Source organism: Sipha flava, unplaced genomic scaffold (genome assembly GCF_003268045.1).
Source record: "Sipha flava isolate LNK unplaced genomic scaffold, YSA_version1 321_pilon_pilon, whole genome shotgun sequence".
NCBI classification, from domain to species: domain Eukaryota; kingdom Metazoa; phylum Arthropoda; class Insecta; order Hemiptera; family Aphididae; genus Sipha; species Sipha flava.
The window spans coordinates 265,719-286,754 of record NW_020273004.1 but is presented as its reverse complement, the minus strand read 5'-3'; the positions used below and the strand labels follow the sequence as shown (position 1 = coordinate 286,754).

At 23.3% G+C, this 21,036-nt stretch overlaps 1 protein-coding gene across 1 annotated transcript; it reads right to left on the bottom strand.

The window, feature by feature from the left end:
- Nucleotides 1–951: 951 nt before the first annotated feature.
- On the bottom strand, nt 952–19,026 carry LOC112686651 (WASH complex subunit 5). Its single transcript, XM_025559038.1, has 20 exons — nt 18,920–19,026; nt 18,083–18,185; nt 17,833–18,024; nt 16,903–17,114; nt 16,169–16,394; nt 15,866–16,006; nt 15,082–15,229; nt 14,861–14,997; nt 14,687–14,804; nt 14,491–14,610; nt 14,184–14,419; nt 13,112–13,363; nt 12,863–13,045; nt 12,495–12,802; nt 12,208–12,370; nt 11,510–11,612; nt 10,999–11,182; nt 10,286–10,515; nt 10,054–10,210; nt 952–1,180 (listed from the first exon to the last, which is right to left on the bottom strand). Exons 1-20 carry the CDS (start codon nt 19,024–19,026, stop codon nt 1,018–1,020), a joined length of 3,483 nt encoding a protein of 1,160 aa, XP_025414823.1. The 3' UTR covers nt 952–1,017.
- Nucleotides 19,027–21,036: the final 2,010 nt, after the last annotated feature.

Sequence of the window (21,036 nt, the reverse complement as noted above, 5' to 3'; positions counted from 1 at the left end):
TGTGTTATAATAAGGTAAGATAAAGTTTGCTAAAAGTATCAATACGATAGTAACTCTCCAGGTAACTTTAAAAATATTATAAAAATCCACTTGATTTGTTTCATTTGATTGATTTTCGTTTGTGACTTTTTGTTTGCCTAGATGAGTGAGTGTTCAAAATACAATTTAATTTCAATACAACATACAGTTCAATAATATATATAAAATACAGTTGATATATTTTAAAGTATATTTATTGTTGAATATTAATTATTTAATGAATTGTATACATTTTAAAATTATATAAATTTAATAATTAATAAACATGCATTTTTGTTTTCATATTTTTGCATATTTTGAATGTATATTTGAATGATAACCATCGCATAAATGCATGCATATTCGTACGTTTTTAGTGCATATAATTCCGGGCCCTACATATAATATTTATATATTTTTTTTTTTTATCTTTTAATACTTAACAGTGGTTTAGATAATAATAGGGCAACCAAATAACGAGGTAAAAATCACGTCTAGAACATAACGTTTTTGTTTTACAACGGACATAATTGAATTAGAAATTTTTTTGCGTCCGTAAACCTTTATGAATACCTTTTGGCACAGAAATTATAGTATAATATAGTATTATACTTGAATAAATTGACGACTCTCACGCGATTCAACAATAAAAACATTTCATTAGGACAACATTGCAGTAAGGAGAATACAAAATGTTGCCTTAACCATTATTTTTTAAAAATATTGTTATCTTGACTTTTCTTTTATCTCGGCAGACACATGATACATATTTGAACTTATAATAATTATTATAATGAACGTTGAATGAATCAGCATGCGTTGTACGTATGTGTGTGAAAAGACATATAATAAAAAATATAATGATAAAAGAATAAAAATTATTTATTTATTTTTCTTAAGATTGATAGAGTTTACATTAATTTTGATTGTTATTTTATGTAATATAAAAAATGTTATAAAAAAAAAAGTTGTGTACATTATACGGTTTTACTATTTTCTTTATTTAGATGATGAATCCTTTCCGCTTTCGAGTAAATTAATTAAAAAGAATGGAACCATGTCCAAAAATATTTGCTGATCTATATTAGCAATAAACATAAATCTTTCGATATAAAATTTAGATACATAATATTCATTAGGTATTTCATTCTTATCGATCCATCTGTAAAAACAAAACACAAAAAAACATTAGTAATTTGTTTCCATTGACACAACTATTATAATATTGATGTATTTCATTGTTAATAAAATCAAAGTTTTAACTAAACTGATGTACACACCAATCTTGTAAAAAATACTTTTAAATAGTATTAAAATATATATATATATATAGATAACTGTTTTCAGAAGTATTTAAAATACGTATTTGAATACTTGATAAAAAAAAAAGTACTCATAGATACTTTTAAATACTTAAAAAAAGTACGTTACTTACCATACAATTATAAAAAAAAATGTAAAAGAATTTTAAAAATACGAGTATATTCATATCTTACATGACTGCAACGAATAAAATAATTTGGAGTTCCCAAAAGCCATAATATAATTAAAAAAATGAAAATAAAACCAATTTTCAATTTTATTATGAAATTGTTAATTGATATGGGCTGTAATGTAGTATATTACAGTCATAAAAGTGTATAATATTGTAGACTTTAAATAGGGTTCTCAGGTTTTGTCATTTTGAATGGAGTTGTCTGGAATCGGTCTGTACGGCAAATTTTTTAATATGCCACATAAATATTGATTTTATATATTAGCACGGATAAATGGTTGATACATTTTATTAAAATAAAAAATAAATTTATAATTAGTAATTTATTTATTATTTTAATGTGATGAAATTGAAATAAAATTTGTACTATTAAGTAAAAACTTAATACAGTAATTTTTTTTTTGCATTTTTTGACGATTTTAGTGCATTTTCTTAGTTTTTAGAGCATTTTTCATAAAATAATAATACATTATAACCAATAGCTAACTATATAATGGCGATAATTTGAGTGGAAAGGCCTAGCTGTGATAAAATTATTATCAACGATAACTTGTCGTACTGTATAATTTTGCTGAAAGTCTTTTATTATCACAACGATTTTTGTTCATTTTATGAAAAATGCTCTAAAAACTAAGAAAATGCACTAAAATCGTCAAAAAATGCAAAAAAAGAATTACTGTAAAATAATCGGTATCAGTATCATCCAAAACACTAACTGTAATAATGTATAATTAAATATACATTTTATAAAAACTTTTCCTATGACTTATTTTAAAAATAGTTAAAATAATAATAATAATAAAAATTAATAATAGTATAAATATTATATTATTTAAAAACTATTACCAACTTACTAAATGGTATTAAATGTAACTAAATAAAATAAATCTAACCCCTTCAGATGCATGATAATTTTATTGAAATACTTTTTTGAGTCGAAGTGCAGTTCGACCACTACCTGCTTTTTACACGAGTGCAGTTCGACCATTACCTTTTTTCAATCCAAGTGCAATTCGACTAAAAAAATTGCAATTCAACCATACCCGATATATCATACAGTGAAAAGCTGATTGTTATTTGTGTTTTGTAAAAAAAGATTTATAAAATTTGTAAGACATATTATACGAGATAGCTGAAAACTGATAATGGAGTCTAGTTCTTGTAACTTATAATTTAATTTTTATTATAATATAAAATATTGGAATATGAACATTTATGACGACGAAATGGATATAAGTAATAAAAAAAAAAATCTAAACCCGATAGAACAGTAAGTAACTTTAGAATTAGTGAGGGGCCTAGCAGGATTAACCGTACTATGCTCATACTACAGTTTATACGAAGTGTATATTTGACATTATTTAATTCATTTCGGTGAATAAGGGAAGTGGAGGCAAACAAAAATGATTCACAATGAGCAATTTAATAATACGTAACACTTATATCATGCAATAATTATCGATGGAAACATAAACAACACATATATACTAAGTATATAATATAAGTTCATAATTGAATAATCCAATTTCTGAAACATTGATTACACAGCCGTGGTATTAAATAACAGTACACAGTCAAGCATCAAAACGCAATAATACCTACTTATTAATTCGAAAATGTAATATTTTAAAATTTGAATATTACATATATCAAACAATATTTTTACACCAACAATTATTGGAAAAACGATTTCTGCATTTGTATAAGGAATTTATTTATTTTTATCGCCACACATTTAATAGTAATAAATATGTACCAAGTCTTTCTATTAGTGTCGTCAATTTAACAAAAAAAACTTGAAGAAACAATATTTTTAAATTCTATCATTTTTCCGCCAGAAAGAATAAAAACAATAAATACCTTTATAACATTTAATATCGTTGAATGTTATCAATATTTTATATTTTCTATATGCTAATGTAAATGGAATTACATTAGGGCTTGAATGCTTAAAAAGATGTATGAATGTATGCATTTACACACTAAAAAATTACCCAATATGCATTCAAAATATGTACAAAAAACATAAAATATGCATTTTAGCTAAAAAAAATATGTAGAATAAAATGTACAGTATGAGCGTAACACTGGACGTATATCGACTCCACCGACTACTGTTTATAATATTTACATATCGATTCCGCCGTAACTGTTTATAGTATCAAAATATTTTCATCAGCTACTTACTATACACATTTTTAAGAAAGGACATTATATTTCACTTATATACTTTTTAGTACCAGACAAATTTAAAGACACATATGCACGATCGTTTGAATACATCGTGGGAAAATGTTCAGAAATTAATTTATTATTCATTCCATCAAAAATAGTTTCCGATTTTGAAAAATCTATAGATATATATTGGTGCAAATATAATACGGCCTGAAATACGGATCATTGTATGCAGATTTCATTTGACACAAAATTGGTGGAAATATATTCAAAGTCTTGGTAAATATATATATTTAAATACACATACAATTGAATTATTATTATATTGGATTAAACAGTTACTATAATTTTATAAAATTTAAACATGGGATCAACTATAACAAAGGGGAGGGGTGAACAGCGTCTGGCAGAATCGATATGTAAATAATATAAACAGTAGCCGGCGGAATCAATAAACTCCCGTTACACTGTGATGCAATGTTTTTTTTTAATATGATCAAATTTGAATCTAAAAATTATTTGGGAAAAACACAATCATATGGTTCGATAATTTATCAATTATCTACCCGTTAATTTAAATCTTTTTAAAAATGTTTGAAAATGTACCGAAATATTCATTTATATTCTTAAAATCTCAAAAAATATCCATTTAAAATAAAAAAAAACTTTAAAATATGCAAAATTAAAATAATATTAAATACTTATAGCAGAACATTAATCAAATGTATATCCAGTTCCGCATTACATTGGATCAATAGAAAAAAAATATGGAATTTCATAAACATCTGAGCCCTAGTAATTAGTTTTGCGATTTACTTTTTCATCGTAATGAAGTGATATCTGTTATAAAATAAAATCATTATAACCTAACCTGTAATTAAATTTAAATTGAATTCTCTCTATTCACAAATTATATAATGGAATTGTACAAGCTTGTCAAAATCTTGTCTAAAACAGAACATTTATTTTATCTGATGCGATTCTGCTTTGGACAGTTTTTACTATATAGAAATACTAATATTACGCGATACGTTTGAGTAACTACAGCTATTTAACCATATAAGATGCTCCGTTTTTATATATTTTCACTGAGAATTATTTTTTGAATACGATGATGTACCTATCACTGATTTTTACACTGAATGTAAATAATATGACTGACTCGACCGTCTTATGAAACCAACACAATATAAATTTGAACTATACACTTCTACCGCCAACATTATGTCTAGAGAGTGAAACACAAGGGCGTATTTGAGGGGGAGCAAAAAGGGCATTCGCTCGCCCCATGGCTCTTATTTTTGTTGAATATAATACATTGATTTACTTAAAAAAATATAATGTATAAATAATTAAGAATATAAATTACTAGTCTATCATTATAATATGTTATCATTATAACAGAAACATGAGCTTTAGGTAATGAACTGTAAATTATTTTCAAGTTTGTATTGAAGAAAAATTAATTTTGCTCCCCTCCAGGCCACAACCCAAATACGCCCTTGTTGAAACAACAGAGGACAAACCGAATTTTGTTATAATTGTTACCAGCTAAATTTACCGGTCTCGTCCAGAAGATATTTAATTCTTTTAGAATAAAGTAATTACAATTTCAAATTTAGATTGAAAAAAATGCACAACTTTCGTACATTTTAATATTTATTTAAAAATTATATAATTATAGCACAAATATTAAGAGTAGGTACTTATAAGTTTTTATTTTAATATTAGGAAAACTCATGCATGATGTAAATATGGTAAATAGGTAATGACTATTCATATGTTTATATACTAATTATATTTTAGATAGAACTCTAAATGCAGAATTATTATACTAACAAATAACTTTTTAAGTCAAAACTCTTGTACCACATTAAAAGTTTTATTTTGTGGTGCATAAATTTATAAATGATCAGGTATTTCAACTTTTGAAAATACTGTTAAGGAACCGTTATTTTCCAAATTTACTACATAATAGGCTAATATCTGACCTGGTGCTTTATTTATTGTCATTGCAAAAAAAACTTTTATTGAAAATTCAACTTCATAATTTGACTGGTAAATAACTGGTAAATTGCTGGGGTATACTGGTATTATCGGTAAAAAATATTTTTTCTCGTGTCATTTTTTTTATAGAAAAGTCGGTTTAAAAATAAAAATATAGTCAATAATACCAATAAATAAAATAATGCATACAATTAAAAAAGTTAAAGGTATTGTGATGAATAAGAAATAAATAAAAAAAAAATACCGAAAATCTTGTTTCTTTTTGTTTCTTTACAGCACAAAGAAATATCAGACAAATAAATGAATCAAAAATATAAAATAATCATAAAAGATTATTAAATGATATAATATTCTTTCATAAATCACAATTTTTAATATAATAAGAAAGACTAATAAAACAATATTTAAAAAAAGATTTTACTTAATTTTCAAAACTAATTGTAGATTTAAAATTTTAATATAAAAGAAAAAAATGAAAGTGAACTTACTAAAAAAGTGTTAGCATAAAAGTATATCTTTGTAAAATAAATACATTCATCACTTTATACAAACTATAAAATTATAAATTTCAGAAAATGACGCATAATGAATAGCCTGCATTTTAGATTTAATTAATATTATTATTTATTATATTTATTAATTCAATATTATTTTTTTTATATTTATATTTAACAAAGGAAAACAATAATCATAATTAATTAAAATCATTAATTAATGCATTATTTTAATTTTCAGCACTATAAATAAATTAAGACAGATTTATTTGTGATTTTCAGATTACAATTTATTATGAAATGTACATTATACATATACATATAAATGTCAACTTATTATCAGCTGTATTCATAATCACAGAAAATTTCTTGTAATTTTATTTAAATCAATAATTAAGTTTTATAATCAAATAATCAGTTACTCCAAAGCTTTATTTCAAATTAACCTTAAACCAAAATAAAAGAAGAACTATTTTCAAAAATTTTAGAGTATAAACAATTTTAAATGTTTACAATTAGAAAATATAATTTATTTTCATTTTAATAACAAAAAAAGGCGAAAAGATAAAAAAACATGATTTAATAATAAAACCTGGTCAATACCCATAAGCCCTATTTTTTTTTAGATTTGGTTAGGTTTACTCGAAAAGTGAACCAAGGTGAATGAGTGATATTATTTGACTCACGAAATATAAATCAAAGCTGTCTACAATAACATTTTTCTCAATTTAAAATTGCTATTTTACCCAAAAAATTTAATTAAATATTAGTGATACACAATGATGTATTTCGATATCGATATCAGACCTATTTTACCGATATCGATATGACAAAATAATATTCGATATCAAAATACCACATCGTAGATATACATCCAACATTTTATCGATATCGAAATTTCTATTTTCTATTTATATAAGTTTTGATCCGGGGGTGTATTTAGACTTACTTCTAGAGGGGAGGGGAGACGACTAAAATTTTTTCTTTAATTCAGGCTCAAAATTTACAAGTGAAATTTTGGTAATATTTAAATCGGGTGAATCCTTAATATTTATAGTTTTTTTTAATCTAATGTCTGATCCACTTAGAATCAACTTTTGTGTAGTTCTTTTTTAACACCTGTCTGTGTTTTGAAAGTTACGCTTGTGTTTTATTTGATTTTTCACTAAGTATGGACCCGACAAAAATCCCAATTCAGTATTCACAGCCATGCGTAATTTTATTTTATTGTAAAATGATCCACATTAAAAAAATTTGTAATGTGTATCTCACATACCTACTCGTATAATCGATTCCTTAAATATGTATTCAGGGAGGACGATCGCCCCCATAAAATACGTTCCTATTTTGACCACAGTTTAAGATATACTTAAATATATAGGTACGTATATCTTAAACCGTGGTTTTGACAGGGAATCAATGTCAAAGAACGATTAAACGATAAACAATACGATAAAACCCTTATAATAGACGTATATATGATAGCTGTGACTGTTGGATTTTTATTATTAGTCTCATTTATTCCGTCATCCAGAGTTGGGCATTAGTCGAATAAAATATTATTCGATTGATTATTTGAATAAAAAATTATTCTTCATTGATTTATTCTTAATTTTATTATTGATTTTTATTTTTATTCATTATTTTAATTTGTATTATTATTCGTTATTTATTATACGGAGATTTTTATTTACTATATTTTATTCATTATTTAGTTATTCGTTATTCATTATTCGTTATTCGTTATTCCCTATAATCATATAAATAATAAATTTAAATCCAAAATAACGATGTATAGTGATAATATACTTATTATTTAGACTTAAATAATATATATAAAGGTAATACATATTAATATATATTATAATTGACAAAAATAAATTAATTATACTTTTATATTTAATATCATTATTTATTTAATATCATTCATGATTTTAACGAATAAATTTATTCTGAATAATTGTTTTATTAACGAACAAAACTATTCAGAATAATTTTATTCTTTATTCAGTACACCACAATTATTCAGAATAAAAAATTATTCTTTATTCATAAATAAATTAGTTATTCAGGCTTTTATTTTTTATTCATTATTTTGATTTGTTTTTGCCCAACTCTGCCGTCGTCTACATTGAGTTAGTACATCATCTCTGATATTTACAATTAAATAACAATTATGAGTTCTAAATACCAATAGTACCAATACCTGAAGGTAGTAAAGACATATACTAATAAAATAATTAATTGCTAAATACTTAATAATTTTAAATGTATACATATTTTCAGAAAGCAATTATACAACACTTGGAGGTACCTATAGTAGATTAAAAAAATAAATAATGTACCTGTAATTTTACTTCAATTTTAATTTTTTAATTTTTATATCCATTTGTATGCGCTTTCCACTCATAATGATTGAAAATAAAATATTAGGCACGTTTTTTTTTTCCAGTCAATCGTGATTCGTGAACCGAACTCAACAACGACGACAATTATAACGAGAGAAAGAGAAAAATAGAGAGAGAGATAATAAAAACAATTGCTTGGTAGTGTGTAGATAAATTATTTGAAACTATCAATATCAAATTTAATAATCTGATGATTATAAATTATAATACACACATAGAGATATATAAAAAATAAAATAAATACAATTTTATGTCAGTGTAACGAAAATAAAAATGCATAGATCCGAGCGTTAAATAATAATAATATTGTTTTACCCTTAATATGCTGAACGTCCACTGACGAAATAACTCAGCGATTTATTATAATATAACTATTATAATTACAATATTATATAATTGTTATTAATATTTTTCATTAATAAATGAATCACTTTTTCTAAAAACTTGTATATGCATAAGAAAATTTCAAAACTTTTGTTGACGCCGTCAAAAAATTTCCACCGGGGCAGCTGCTCCCTTTGCCTCCCCCCCCCTTAACCCGGCACTTGCTACTACTATTGAAAAATTAAAGAAAATCAAAAATGATCAGTTTAAAATGCTATCAATGATATCATGATATCATGTATCCATAATAAATTTTTTAATATATGTATGACAATTTTAGGACAAAATAACTATCCAAAATAAATTTGTAAAAATGATACTTCATCATAAATAAATTCTTTATTTAGCAAAAATTTAAAACTTGGTAATATTTTTCAAGTATCTATTATAAAAGTATGAGTATTCTTTTAACTTAGAATATTAAACTTTTTCTTTAAAAAATTATGTGAATTCAATATGTTCCAGAAAAATGTGGACAATCAAATAGAAAATATTAAATTATACTTTAAATATTGCATAATGTTCTTCCTTCAAAAATATTAAAGAGGAGGCGAATTCATAATTATAAATAAAATATACATAAATAATTATAAATCTGATAAAAGCAAAAATATTTGACAAATTAACCATGTGTTCAAAATATTTTCCAAAATAATATACTCAAAATAAAATAAAATAGTTTACTTATCACTTTTACAAATTAAATCAAAATAACTATGAAATCTTAAATAAATAACGCATTAGATATATTAAATATTTTGACTACAAAAGTAAGAAAAAATAAAACAATAAATTAAATCAAAAAGAAGTAGGAAAAATATACTTTTAGAATTTTAGATAATAAATCATTCTAATGTTTTTATTTTCAATAATACACCATGATCCTACTATCTACACAGTACATTTTAAAATAGTAATATATAAAATACTTAAGTACCAATCTATTAAAATCAAGGTTTCCTACATCTTTTTTTACACACAATCCAAAATTTTAAATCTTATTTGAATATTAAATTGTTCAACAAAATAATAATATTTCTATTAAGTCTTAAAGTAGAAAAAATATACGTACTTGTTACTATTGCCTATAAGCAATTTAAAATATTCAGTTAGATATTCTAAATATTTTTTAATAATATCTGGATGAAATTGTTTTAAGAATGACTGTACACCAATATATAATGGTGCACCATCAACAGGATCACCAATTTTTGTCCACATCAGGAGTGCTTTAATAAAAAACAAATAAATAAAAACAAAATTAGATTACCTTGTCCTGATAACTATTTTTTAAGAATACAAACCTAAATTTTCTGTGTATTGGAGTTTTGAGAATTGATTTACTGTTAATAAAAATATAATTAAAGATATGCATTGAGTATTATCTCCAGTAATATATAATTTTGAATACGGATCTCCAATTCCAGACCAATCCATCATTTTGCTCACTTCTGATAACAACGGGTTATCATTATCTGGATATGGTGTATTTTCTGGATCACTTAAGTGGGTTTTTACTCCATTTAACACAGCCCTACAGTATATTTATTTTTATTTTTTGTTTTTTTTAATTAAAATTAATTATAAATACATCAAAATAATAAATTATAATAGAAATCCATGTTTTTAAGTATTTGGGTATATTTACTTTTAGTCTGCAACTAAGAGAGTAAAAAGTTCAAATATTCTCTTTTTTCTATACAAATGCATTTTAGATGTAGTAAATAATTTAGGTATATTAATCATTCTTGTGAATATTTTGAAACAAAATTTTTGAAAAATTTAGATGATGTTTTTTAAATTCAAAATAATAAGAATATTTTTTTTAATACATTGTATTAATTACAATGTGAGTAATATTTATTAAGGATGCTGAAGTATACTTTGTTTTTTTTTTATTTTATATTTAATAATATATGAATGTTGTGCATCAGTATTGTAAAAATTAAGATTTGCATAAAAACAAAATAAAATATAGATTCTAATTAAGATATTATTCATAAAAATATAGTATTACTTGTTCAATGTATCTATACAATCAAATATATTTCTAGCATTTAATTTACTTGAAACTTCAAGTTCAAAATATATTTGCTTTCGTATAATTTGAAGCTGCCCAATTGTCATAATTGATTCCAAAAGAATAGATAGTATTTTTTGAATTTTCGAACAAAGTTTTTGGTATGTTTTAATTGAATTACCTAATCAATAATCATCAAATATAAATTACAATTAAAATACAATTTTTCAATTAAATATTTATTTGTATAATTTTATATATTATATATTTATATATTATTTATATATATATATATATATATATATATATTAATTTATAAATTTTTAATAAAACAGTATAAAATAACTTAAAATTTTAATAGTTGAATAACTAACACATAATTCAATATATATACATATATATATATACATATATTATATTATATATATATACATATATACATATATATACATAGATAATATAAAAATTATAGGTGTTTCATTTATACTATATAAATTATAAATCTTACTTTTATTTAAGTCAGGAGATAACAATTCTTTTGCTATAGTTTCAAGAATTTGTGAGTTTTCTCTATCTTTAATCACTTTGTATTTAATATATTCAAATAGTTTCTAAAATGTTATCAAAATAATAAATGTTTATTTATTAGTAATTACCAAATTTCATACATTTTATATGAACTATAATTAAGGTAAAATCAATAACTGGTGATAAACAAAATAATATAATACACTATGGTCAGTGCTCGAAATGGGGGGGAGATAGGGAAGGATAGCATCCCTCTACTATTTTGTATTTACAGTTTTCATCCCTTTAATTTTTTTTTTCTAGAATAACGCATTCCTTCTAAGATTTGTATTTTAAAATTATATACTTATTATCATTTTTATATTTATATATAAGAAATTATTTTTTTCGGTGAAAATAATTGTTTTTAACATTCAAGCCCGTATGTCCGGCTTATTGTGTTATTTAATATAAGCCGTTTCGCAATCTATATTATACCCGTATTTAGAGCCCACGGACTAAAATAATATACCTTATGTGAACTATAAAACAAAAAAAAATATTATAGGTACACAAGGTGTGTAGAATGTTATAATGATATCAGAAAATCTGAATTGTAAGGCATCCCCCACTTATCTCGAGTCATTTTGACCACTGACTATGGTTATACATAATACATGTTATATATTACTTAAGTACCTTCTGTTCAACAACTATCATGAATCCAATGAGTTTATCCAAGCCAGTAAGTCCACAAACACTTATTGATTTTTTTATATTAGAATATAACCATATATTAATAATTTCTTCATGAGTTTTATAATCATACCATGCAGTAGTTTGTTCTTTATAAACAGCTACTCTGTGTAACATAGATTAGCATCTCAATGTTGTAGAAAAAAGTTTATTATTGATTATTGATTATTAACATTCAATCATATTATATTATAAGAAAACTAGATTGAAACAAAAATTTGAATTATTACTTTGGATTAGTTATTCTAATTAATTCTCTAGCAAGGCGCCCAATGAATGTCATGGATTGATTATCACAAGGTTCAAATGATGGAACAGGTACAACCTTGCTCTGATTATTGCTTTGCCAATCTAATAGTTTTGTACGCATGAAGCTGTTGCATTCCATTTCAACATTATATCCAATTATTCTGCTTAATTCTTCTAGCCATATTTTTAAGCCAGGTATACCAATGAAATCTTGTATATACTCAAATGAACGACGATAACCAGCCATAATATTACTAAGTGCATCAAGTTTGGATACTAATTCACTAGTCTAAAATAATGAACTCATAAATAAATAATTATTTTAAATTTAATAAAAATATGTATTTACTTTAGCTTTTGGGTTGAATACAAGACCGTTATGTAAAGCAATTGCAATATGTTGAACTAATTCTTTACGAATTCCATCTTCGAGAAGTTGTTTAGGATCAATCTTTACAACACCAACTAGGGTACTTTTCATATATAATACTCCTTCCATCGTTAATGATATAGAATAAGTTAACTTAGCTACCTAAATACATTTTTAATAATATATTTATTTACATAAAATAAAATATACTTTCTATAATATTTTTACCTTCAGAATTCTATCAAGCTGGGCAGAGAAATTAAGTTTATCTTTTTCTAATCTAGTTGGTATTTCTGTAATAACATTTGTTTGTAACGATGCTATATCATCCATGTGTTTAAACATAGTCTCAGGAATTATATGAAGTACTTTACGTATATATTCAACTAACTCATTTGAATAATATTGACTAACTGACATAAAGTTTTCACTACCACATTGATTGATACGTATGAGTGGTACTTCCATGCATGATACCAGCTAAAAATGTTAATTAAATACACATATGATACCATATATAAAATATTACTTTATTATTATTAGTAAAGATATATATAACTATATTATAACTGCTTATGTATTGACAGAATATGGGAAGCCAAAGCGATAAGAAGTGAAGGATTGGATTAGCTAACATCAAATATCTCAGAACAAATTCAATATAGAAATAATAAAAAACTGTTAAATATTGTATGAAAAGATTAGCAAAAAAGGTTAAAAATATATAAAATACTGCAAAATAATTGCTTTTAGATCCATACCTACCTATATCAATTACCATGATTTCAGTAAGATCTCAAGTGTCAGTAATATTAATTGTTTAATTATGTTAACTGATAAAGTTATTAATAGTTGAAACTCATAATCAAATATATATGATTTATAATAAAAAACAAAAATAAAAATAATTTTTTTTTTATAAAAAATGTTTAAACATTTATTAAAATTTAATATTGTTCTAACATTTATATGTTTAATATGAATAAAAATTTAAATAACATTTTGGATTTTTTTAAAAAAATTAAATTAAAAATGAATTAATTGAAGGTATTACAAAGTCAAGAAACATGAGAAATTACTTTAACAATTACACAAAAAAATGTTTAGTTATTTGCTTATGAACTTTTAGAAAATGAAGCCTTAAAAATATTTTGTCATAATTTTTTTCTGCTAAAGTACAAAAAATAAAAAATATAAAATAAAGATTCATAATTAATTTTGAAACAAAACCTAATTAAATAAATTTCTTAACATTTTTTAGTAAAGTAAAAATGTGTTACTATATTAAAATAAGTATTACTTTTAAGAATGTTGCCCGAAGTTTAATCACAAATGAAGGATCATCTTTTATTGTATTGCGCATTAAGTCTGTGAATCTATCAATATGATACCAAGCATAACTAAAGTCTCCAATAATTTGATGAACAATTAGAACATTATCCTTAACACTTTGAGTTTTCATCATTTCACGAAGATAATTATGTGTATCTTCAATGGTCTGACTAACTTGGTAATTATGCGCAAGTTGATGAAATTCTAACAACATTTACTTATAAATATAGTACACAATAATATTAACATAAATTATTAAATTACTAGTATATTACCTTGAACCTCATCTAAAGCTTTAATAATTTGGGTGATCTTTCTGGTAGCAATAACTTCATCATCCATAGAAATTGATTCAATTTGTTTACCAATATTAACAAACCATAATTGTAAATTTTCTTTAAAAAATTTCAAATAATTAATACAAAATACATCATTCAAATGGACATAAATACATATATTATATATTAATACCATTTTTCTTAACTCGTGACATAGTTGTTAATCCTGAAAAAATTTCTGATAATTCATTCATACGCTCAACACAATCTTGTTTTCTTTTAAGCCATCTAGCATCTTTTTCATCTAACAACTACATAAAAAACAGTTATATAATTAAAACTAAAAAATTGTTGAAAATTAACTTACACTTTTAAATAAATGTTTTATTTTTAATTCAAATTCTGATGTAGTTATTAATAAATCAAAAATGTTCTTTTCATTAAATAAACTTTGTTTGCAAACTTGGTCACAAATTATTTTACTTTTTCGCGTACTAGCTGAAACTGAATTTATAAATAAATTTGTTGATAAATAAATATTATAGTACAACCAAAAATATACAAGTATCAGAATTAATTTAAACTTACGAAGATGAATTTTTGATGTATGTAATATATACCATCTTAATAAAACATTACAATTCCGATATAAATTCATAACAGAATTAATGTTATCCAATATTTTTTTTTCTATATTGGGATTCCCAAGTATTGAATTTAACTCCTTTGGTATGTTCTAGATAATTAATTTAATTCTTTATTAGTAATTATTAATAAGTGTATACACTATTAACTAATAAATAATAAGCACAAATAGACAGTATACATGTATACACACGTATATTATAGATTTATTTTAAATTTAAATAATATAATTAGTTCATATTTTAAAATATTTTATTTAATAAAAGTTGTAATTTTTAAAAAAAAAATATTTACATAAAATAATAAATAATTTTTATAAGCTTGCAAGTTGAATGTTTTATAGAAACTAAATTATATGTTATATAAATAAATAATATAGACGATTATATATTTTTAATAAAATATCTTTATGATTACAATTGTATTTAAATTTGGTAATATACATTAATTTAATATATAAATATTAATAAACTTTTAGTGTTCATAACTTTAAACATTTTACAATATGGACTAATAATTAAACACATTTTCAAATAAATTACACTTTTAAAATTTAAATAAAATAAATTATTAATATTTTAATTAATTCCTAATTCTACTCAAAATAAAAATAAAAATTTGTAAATTGTTATAAGATAGTCAATAATTAATATTAAAGCAAATGTAATCAATATTTTTACCTATATAATGAATTATAGATAAATATTTTTTCATTTAATATTTTTACCAGAAAATCTTGAGCACGAGAACTTGCTAAGCGACTAATTTCTGTTGTTTGAATTATATTGCTTACAGCAGTTCTAGCTGCTCTAAACTCTTCCCAAGAATCGATTATATTTACTGTAACTCCCATATATACATTAATAACCTATAAATAAGAACATGAAATAATAACACAGTATAACTATTCAATAGTGAGCATATTAATCTTACTTTTGTATCAATCAGGCAAATAATACATTTCTATTACAATATTTGTATACATTGTTTTAAAATTATTTTAATTGATAATACATAAATAAATATTTACCCAATTATCAGGGAAAAATTTGTCAACTATTTCTCTCATAATAGCAAATTCTTCATTTAAAATCTTAGGCTTAAAAAATAAACATACAAATAGCATTGCTGCTTGACCTGCAAATGCAATACTTCTATGATCTGGATTTGGATATAATGCTAATTGGTTATATACATCATCTGACCTCAATCTTTCAATAGTCATATTAATTAAGTTTGTATTAACTGGAACTCTTCTACAAAATAATTTAACTGTCATACATAGGTTTAATTAAAATAAATGCAATAAATTCAATACTATAACAGTTTATTTTGTAAATCAAATATTTAACCTTCTACCATTGATTAAAGAATTAACTGTTGTTTATATTATTCTATAATCAATACTTTTATTAAGGATGCAGGAAAATAATAACTCTAAAACTTTTTTTTTTCCCAAAGTAGATCATTTATAAGTCAAGATAATGTACTTTTATTAAGATTATTTTTTTTACTGATAGATTAAAAATAAGATCAAAATTATTATTATTTTAATTTTAAGCCAAACATTTTTAATTTTCCTGCACTCATCAAAATGTAATTGTAACTTAAGTGTTAAGTGTACTTTTAAAAACAATTTAATAAGTCTATTACATTAAAATAAGTAATTGAGTATCCAATAGGTTTGGAAATACATATAAAAATATACTATGATTTTAACATGCTTTATTAATTACACATAATTAAAGTTTTTGAACTAGTTACTTGAAATAGTTTATAGGATATGATGATATTTTTCTGGCTGAACCCTCTTTTGTACTTCGTAATAATTTACAAATATCTTCAATTGAATTTTGATTATTATACTCTTGAGCATTATAGCGATGATAAGCAACTAATAATCTTTCCCTGATTATTCCTTCAATGTTAATGTCAATTAACAACAAAATAACACCATATAAGTATAATGATTCACACTGAAATTTTATAAATTAACATTTTATTAAAACAATTTGTAGTTATAGGTTTTTCAAGACCATACTTTGGAGGGTTTTTGGAGTATATTGCAGAGTAGAGGCCCACACCATAAATTTGTATTTAAACGATAAGTACAAAAAAAATTTTAATTAAATTAAATTTAACATAAAGCATAATACTATACACTCTTAATAGTGTACACATATAATTTAAGGAAAACAATTTCATGTCAAAAAAAAAAATAAACTTGGAGAAATTAAAACTTCAGTCATCACATGGAAATCTTCCCTCCCACAACCAGATAGGAAAAAGTAGTTATTACAGGGACACATATTGGACACTCGTTTTACACACCTACATCTAATAATCTAAGAAGAGCCTCCGAGATGTTAACTTTGTAACAAACAAATTACCATCAAATATGTTGTACTAGAATGCCCTAATTCCAAACAAATTCTAATACACCCAATTATAATGAAGCAAACACTTGGAGAGGAAAACACAAGAAACATTTTCAAGTTTTTCAGACTTGGGTTTATCAAAGCTAATTTAAGACAAGCTTTATAAGCAACACCTCTAAATGTTCAACGCACATAATTTTTAAGGTTGCTAAGTAAAAATGTTTAGGCAACATACTCCTAAATCCAGCCTTAATGTTTTCTATACATACACTATAAGCACATAATTGTAATATAAATGTTATATAAATATAATTACTAATAGCTGTTTTCCTTCTTCAGATATAAACATAGTTTCAAGAGTATGTTGTATATAAATTCCTTCTTCAAGTTCATCCAGATATTCATTTAAATCACGTACATATTTATATACATTTTCAAATAAAAAATAGAATTGATTAATGATTTCCAAATTACTTTCTTTTAACTCTTCATTTAAATCATTTAAAGCCTAAAATTTAATACATAATTTAGATATATAAATTTAAATATAATAGAATCTTCCTCACTGGATTTGTCTCTATTTTATTTTCGACTTCATTTGGATTATTGAAATAGGAAAAATCTAATATTATTTGACCATATTTTTGTAATTCTTGCTTGTTGATTAATCTAAAATTACAAATAATCATTAATAATCTGAATCTTGAATAGGATTATTTTTAATTGAATTATTATTCTATTTTATTCATATTAATATACTTAAATAAATTTATAAAACTTTTTGTAATTAATTATAGTTTGTATGTATAGCCAAAATTGAATAACGATAAATTGTAAATATACAGTTAATATATTACTATAACTCTCTCTCTCTTTAAACAATATTTTAGGAAATACATATGAATTAAAACCTGTTATCAATTCTTCCTCACATCTATATATCTGTCATAACTTACTCAATTACTATTTTAATCACAATTTATTGAATTAATATCTATAATATTATTTATTTGTTATAACAAATCTTAAAAAAAACACCTGTAATTAATTAATTTTAAATCTACCAATATTTATTATTTTTTTTTTCTGTACATTTATTTATTATTTAAAAATGTATAACTAAAAATAATTGATCCTTTTTTATTTCCTAAGTATTTTATTCAATTCAAGTTATTATTATACACAACAGTCAGCCATCATTCTTTTATACTAATTTTTTTATGGTTCTCAATACTTAAGACAAAATAAGATCTTCATTTAAATAAAAATTTAACCACTAATTTACGTCTAACCATAACACAAATATACATACAATTAATGACAAGTTATTAATTTATAATAACCTTGAAGTAATTAACTTTTAATTCAAATATAACTATAATGTAAATTAAACAATATTTTACTTATAAACTGGAGGAATAAAATTCTTAAGCCGTAATATTTCGGCAATAATGGCATTTCCTCTAGATACAATCTGAAGTAAAACTAAGCCACAAGGATCGGTTTCCATTATATAATTGTTTCATACAGCATAGGTAGATTCTGTTACACCAAATTGAGTTGGTGCAGGATGAGTAATTGGTATAACGGAAATTTGAAAACAAAGTATCAAACACTTAAGTTGTAACAAAAATTGATTTTTCAATTATTTAAGGAGAAAATATGAATTGGTAAGTAATAAAAAATCGAAAGTAACGTGATTAACAATACATTAAAATGATACTGTTATATTACATGTACATTACAAATCAGGATTAAATATTAGCCCACGGAACACACGAATGAAATAAAATAATGCTCAACAAGTGTTAGGAACGGGGTCTCGAAAAAAAGATTAAGTAAAGTATTGAGCTCTTGAAATTTTGGAGTTAAGGATAGATTTCCGAAAAATGATAAGGACTTAAATCAAAATAAAGAGGCATAAAATGTGTTGCCAACATTAAGTCTCTAAAAATTATATAATAAAATAAATGTTTTGTTTGTAAAATAACACTGTTTCAAAATTACATTGATACAAAAGGATAACATCTCAAAAAGCCACTCGACACAAAGTCACATGATAACGACAAAAACCATTCGACAAAACCATAGAGTAATTACTCTATGGACAAAACACCATCGACACAATCCGACAAAAAACTATCTTACAACACTACCAACCTAACGTCCATATTGATACGATAATCTAATTTTACTTAAATCGACAAAAAGCCACTAAAAATAATTAAATATTTTCAAAATTAATTATGTTTTTGGCCCCACTTTAGAATTTTAAAATGTATTGTGTGAGTTCAACAGCTACTGATATTTTGAAAATTCATTAAGAAAAATATTAGTCCTAAATATTTTTATTTACTATGAGTTAATTCAGGACGGATAAATGGTCTCATATTTATTTATTTGCTTGAAAATGTAACGGGTTTGGATCAATTACATACGTTATCTCGTCATGATCATATACTTGGTAATAAAAATATTTGTGATTATATATACTAACATAGTAACATAAGTATATAACTAACAATAGGTAAAAATAGAATTTATATGAAACAATATAAAATATAATACAAAGGTATATAAATTAATTTGTTAAATTAAATATAGAGGCATAATTTTTAAAAAAATTAAAGTAATAGAACAAAAATGATAAAATTTATAGATATTTACAATGTACCTTCTAATTATAGATTATGGATTGTTGGTAAGTATAATTTGTAGTTAGGGTTTTTAATTAATAAAATACGTTATTTATTCTTGTGTTACTTAGTTCTTTAATTTGAAAATTAATTTATATAAAGAATATGTAAAAATCAAAACCATCAATCTGGCAACTTAGTATTTTGTAAATTAAATATAAATCAAATATGGTTCTACGTTGTTCTATGAATTCGACTATGTATTCAAGATTAAGACGAGTCAGTTAAGGAGTCTATTACATTTATAAGCTAGAAACCGCAAGAACTTATAAATGGTACTGAATATTTTATCAATATTTTTATTTTTTTACGACATTAAGTTTTATAAGTTAAAAGCAGTACCAAAGAAACAATGTTATTGCGCACCACTATCACTATTGACGTGTTCATTGCAATATATCTATTTTCATCGCAACGTGTGTTTAATAATTATAATTTTAATAAAATGTAATCGAAGAAAAAATGTAACTTAAAAATATGAATGGATAATTCTTATTATTTTAAAAAATGCTTATACATTTTTTTGTGCATAGTTAAGAATTTTTAATGCATATTTGATCAAATGTTAGTGCATTATTACATGCTTATTTAAGCGTTTTTTAGTGCATGAACTTACGATTTTACTCATTTATAAAAACTATTTCAACTATTTTCTAAATTTTTCCACTTAATTTCACTTTTTTAATACTTTTTAAACGGTTTTATAAAAATTTCATGAAATAAAACTGTCAAATTATTTAAAGGCCAAAGAACATGATGTATTGACGTATATTGTTTGTATATATTATTGTCTATTGATATTGTTGTATGTATAGTAAAACGAT

Coding starts and splice junctions, on each gene's coding strand:
- LOC112686651 (XM_025559038.1), bottom strand. CDS start 19,026: ATGGAAACCGATCCTTGTGGCTTAGTTTTACTTCAGATTGTATCTAGA. Junction 14,805..14,860: donor TAAAACATTTATTTAAAAGT/GTAAGTTAATTT, acceptor TTTTTTATGTAG/TTGTTAGATGAAAAAGATGC. Junction 14,611..14,686: donor GTCACGAGTTAAGAAAAATG/GTATTAATATAT, acceptor AATTTTTTAAAG/AAAATTTACAATTATGGTTT.